This window comes from Lissotriton vulgaris, chromosome 6 (genome assembly GCF_964263255.1).
Source record: "Lissotriton vulgaris chromosome 6, aLisVul1.2, whole genome shotgun sequence".
Lineage (NCBI taxonomy): Eukaryota > Metazoa > Chordata > Amphibia > Caudata > Salamandridae > Lissotriton > Lissotriton vulgaris.
The window spans coordinates 1,906,173,624-1,906,177,170 of record NC_141694.1 but is presented as its reverse complement, the minus strand read 5'-3'; the positions used below and the strand labels follow the sequence as shown (position 1 = coordinate 1,906,177,170).

At 50.4% G+C, this 3,547-nt stretch overlaps 1 protein-coding gene across 1 annotated transcript; it reads right to left on the bottom strand.

Annotated features, from left to right (window-relative positions):
• Positions 1 to 294: 294 nt before the first annotated feature.
• Positions 295 to 1,761, bottom strand: LOC147709872 (uncharacterized). The gene has a single exon (XM_086926115.1). It carries the CDS (start codon positions 1,759 to 1,761, stop codon positions 295 to 297), a length of 1,467 nt encoding a protein of 488 aa, XP_086782241.1.
• Positions 1,762 to 3,547: the final 1,786 nt, after the last annotated feature.

The window sequence follows — 3,547 nt, the reverse complement described above, 5'->3', positions numbered from 1 at the left end:
AAGGTGGGCAGACAAAATGGAGTTCATGTGTGCCTCAGTAACCTTAGCGGTCCAGGGCAGGAGGGAGATGGGACGATAGTTTTCTGGTAACAGGGGATCCAGGTTAGGCTTCTTTAAAATGGGGCTGACCACTGCCTGCTTCCAGGATGAGGGGACCACACCCGATGTGAGCGATAGATTGATCAAATCCAATATAGGCTCACGACATAGGGGCGGAAGAAGTTTGAATAGCTCTGGCTTCAGCGGATCTAATGGAGAGCCAGATTTAATTTTGAGGCTCAGAGTATTGAAAACCTAATCCGACATTACTGGCAGGGAGGACAGGGTTTCCTGAACCGTAGCCGTCACACCAGTTTGCTCAGCACTGGGCACAAATGGTATGAATCTACGGTAGATTGCCTGCACTTTCTCCACGAAAAAGGATGCCAGGCTTTCACAGTGAGAGTCTGTGCAGATTTCCACCGAGGTGGCCCGTTTCCCCACAAGGTCTTTGAGAACCTTGAAGATTAATTTAGATGGGTTGGGGCTATTCTGAAACTCAGAAGCATAGTGTGCGGCCCGGGTTTGACAGATTGCCCTGTGATAGATCTTAAGCTGGGCAAAATACAGAGATTTCAAAGTGGGATCAAAGGATTTCCTCCAAGCCCTTTCAGCTTGCCGGCACGTTCTCTTAAGCTCGGCAAGAGTGTCATTATACCATGGACTGGGAGTTTTAGCATGGCATTTCGACCAGCGCATTGGTATAAGAGAGTCAAGGGCGGCTAGGACCCAGTTACGAAACTGCTCATATCCCTGTTCCACATTCAGCAGATTGCCCAGGGGCTGCGCCTCCAAGATCTTATAAAATTCCTCTAGTTTGAGCTTATGCCAGTTTCTTTTGAGAATCAGTCTGTCCGCCGGTTTGAATTGAGGGTCATCTAATGGACACAAAACTTTCACCAACAGATGATCAGTCCAACCTACCACCATCGGGTCAGATACCCTAGCTCGTTCCAGTGTGGTAAAGAAGGGGTCAAGGATGTGACCTCCTGTGTGGGTAGGGGAGGTAACTAGTTGGTTCAATTGCATGGCTTCAAGGTCCGCTAGCAAGGAATTAACAGGTGCAGATGACCTTTGATCAAAATGTATATTGAGGTCGCCTAGGATGTTAAAATTAGCACATCTAGGAGCTAACGAGCTGACCACGTCAGCAAGAGCGGCCTTGAAGACAGTGTCGTTCCCTGGCGGGCGGTAAATAAGCATACCGCTAAGAGTGAACTGATGGCTGAGGGCTACCTTAAAAGAAGCGCTCTCGCACGCTGGTAGGTCAAGAGCTTTCCAATCAGCCGGGAAGCAAGATTTTATCGCCATGGCTATGCCGCCCCCTCTAGAAGTGCGGTTAAGAGTGAACACTGTATAGTTCGAAGGGAATGCCAGATTCATTATTGTAGTATTTGCGTCCTGAAGCCAAGTCTTGGTGAGAAAGATGAGGTCAGGAGAGTCCTTTTCGATCATGTCACGTAAGGACTGATGGTGCTTGACCAACGATCTCACGTTCAGACTCCATATGCTAATTACACGCTCAGAAATGTTAGTACGTGTGCTTAGGGCACTCCTTTCCACGGAGCGCACCCCAGTGGGGGTGTCAAGTGACAAACTGCCACAGGCACAGTCATAAGGACCCGACAGCGGGTGCACAGGATCATGAACACATACCAAGAGCCTCTCTCTAATAGAAAGAAGAGCGGCGCGATTGTACCTGATCGTCGCGGTATTCTGCATGATGGTATGATGACTAAATGCCAGAGTCCATCTCCCGCTCACGCTTCCTCGACGCGGACGAGCGCAGACGGTCAGGACTCTGGCATGACTCCGGCTAAGCGACGGCGTCCCACTGCGCGTCCCCGCTGCGCGTGAGAGGGCGACTTTAAGTAGGCATCGCGATAGAGAGCTCGAGCGTCGGGACGCTCAAAGATGGCGCCCGCCAAAGTTTCCAGTCACCCAAGCCAAGATGGCGCCCACAGGAGTCCAACCCCGGGACCCGGACCCGCCAAATTGCGGTGTGTTTTCCGTAAATTAAATGCAAGTAAGGGGGCGAGTACCCAGGCAGAGTAAGGTTAAAAACAAGGGAAAAACCAAACAATAATAACGCAAATACAGAAAAGGTAGTATTAAAATCACAGCGTACTGGCAGCGCGACCTGCGCTAATGCAGCACCCAATCTGAAAGGACACAAGCGAGTCCGCCTTAAGTAGGCGTCGCAATAGAGAGCTCGAGCGTCAGGACGCTCAAAGATGGCGCTCGCCAAAGTTTCCAGTCACCCAAGCCAAGATGGCGCCCACAGGAGTCCAACCCCGGGACCCGGACCCGCCAAATGGCGGTGTGTTTTCCGTAAATTAAATGTAAGTAAGGGGGCGAGTACCCAGGCAGAGTAAGGTTAAAAACGAGGGAAAAACCAAACAATAATAACGCAAATACAGAAAAGGTAGTATTAAAATCACAGCGTACTGGCAGCGCGACCTGCGCTAATGCAGCACCCAATCTGAAAGGACACAGGCGAGTCCGCCTTAAGTAGGCGTCGCAATAGAGAGCTCGGGCGTCGGGACGCTCAAAGATGGCGCCCGCCAAAGTTTCCAGTCACCCAAGCCAAGATGGCGCCCACAGGAGTCCAACCCCGGGACCCGGACCCGCCAAATGGCGGTTTGTTTTCCGTAAATTAAATGCAAGTAAGGGGGCGAGTACCCAGTAAGGGGGCGAGTACCCAAATGAGAGGCAGAGTCTGTGGTGTCCGGTTCAAAAGGGCTTTAATACAATAGCTCGAGCTAATGGAGAATCGGGTTCCATCACCACTAAGGTTCAGGAAGGGTCGTCATCTAAATCTTTATTCACATATCACATTATATATAGTGAAACCATACAATTGCATTGAATAGAGAAGGCGGAGCGCTCCAGGCGGAGCAAGTGAAAGAGAGAGATAAGAACACATGGGCGTGAAAGAAGGCGTGTAAGGAGGCGTACACGTGGGTGTTCACTTGATGAGTCATATGTGTGTCATAGGTGGGTGGATGCATAGAGGAGGTCTGCAGGGTCAGCAGGAACCTTTACCCTACTTGTGCGCGCAAAACTGGTCATGACGTGAAATTGACGTGTAACTGGGGAGAGCTGGGGGAGCTGACTTTAGCACTAGTAGAGGAGTCTGGGATGTCAGAACGACCTGCACCTTTGGCATATCTGATATCTTGTGTTTGGAGGATGTACTGTCTGAAGTAAAGGTTTCTCGAGCAAAGGCTGTTCATCACTAAATGCTAGTGCGTGCATATATTTCTTCGTGCATTGCGTGGGGGCCATGGGCCTTCTATGGAAACGGGTTCTGTAAATCACTTGAATGGAGACAGAAAGGCTAGGCCTATCTTCTGCAGGCGGAATATGTTTACCCCTTTCACTAGACTGGAATGTGTTTTTGCAGAGCTGAGCAGATAACTGTAGGCAAAATACCGTCTTGGCAGGCCAGGCTGGGCACCTCTCGGCTGAGCAGGAAGTAAGGGAGAGGTCAGGGATGCATAACTAT

What these genes read in the sequence shown, in the direction of transcription:
- LOC147709872 (XM_086926115.1), bottom strand. Translation starts at nt 1,761, where the DNA reads ATGCAGAATACCGCGACGATCAGGTACAATCGCGCCGCTCTTCTTTCT.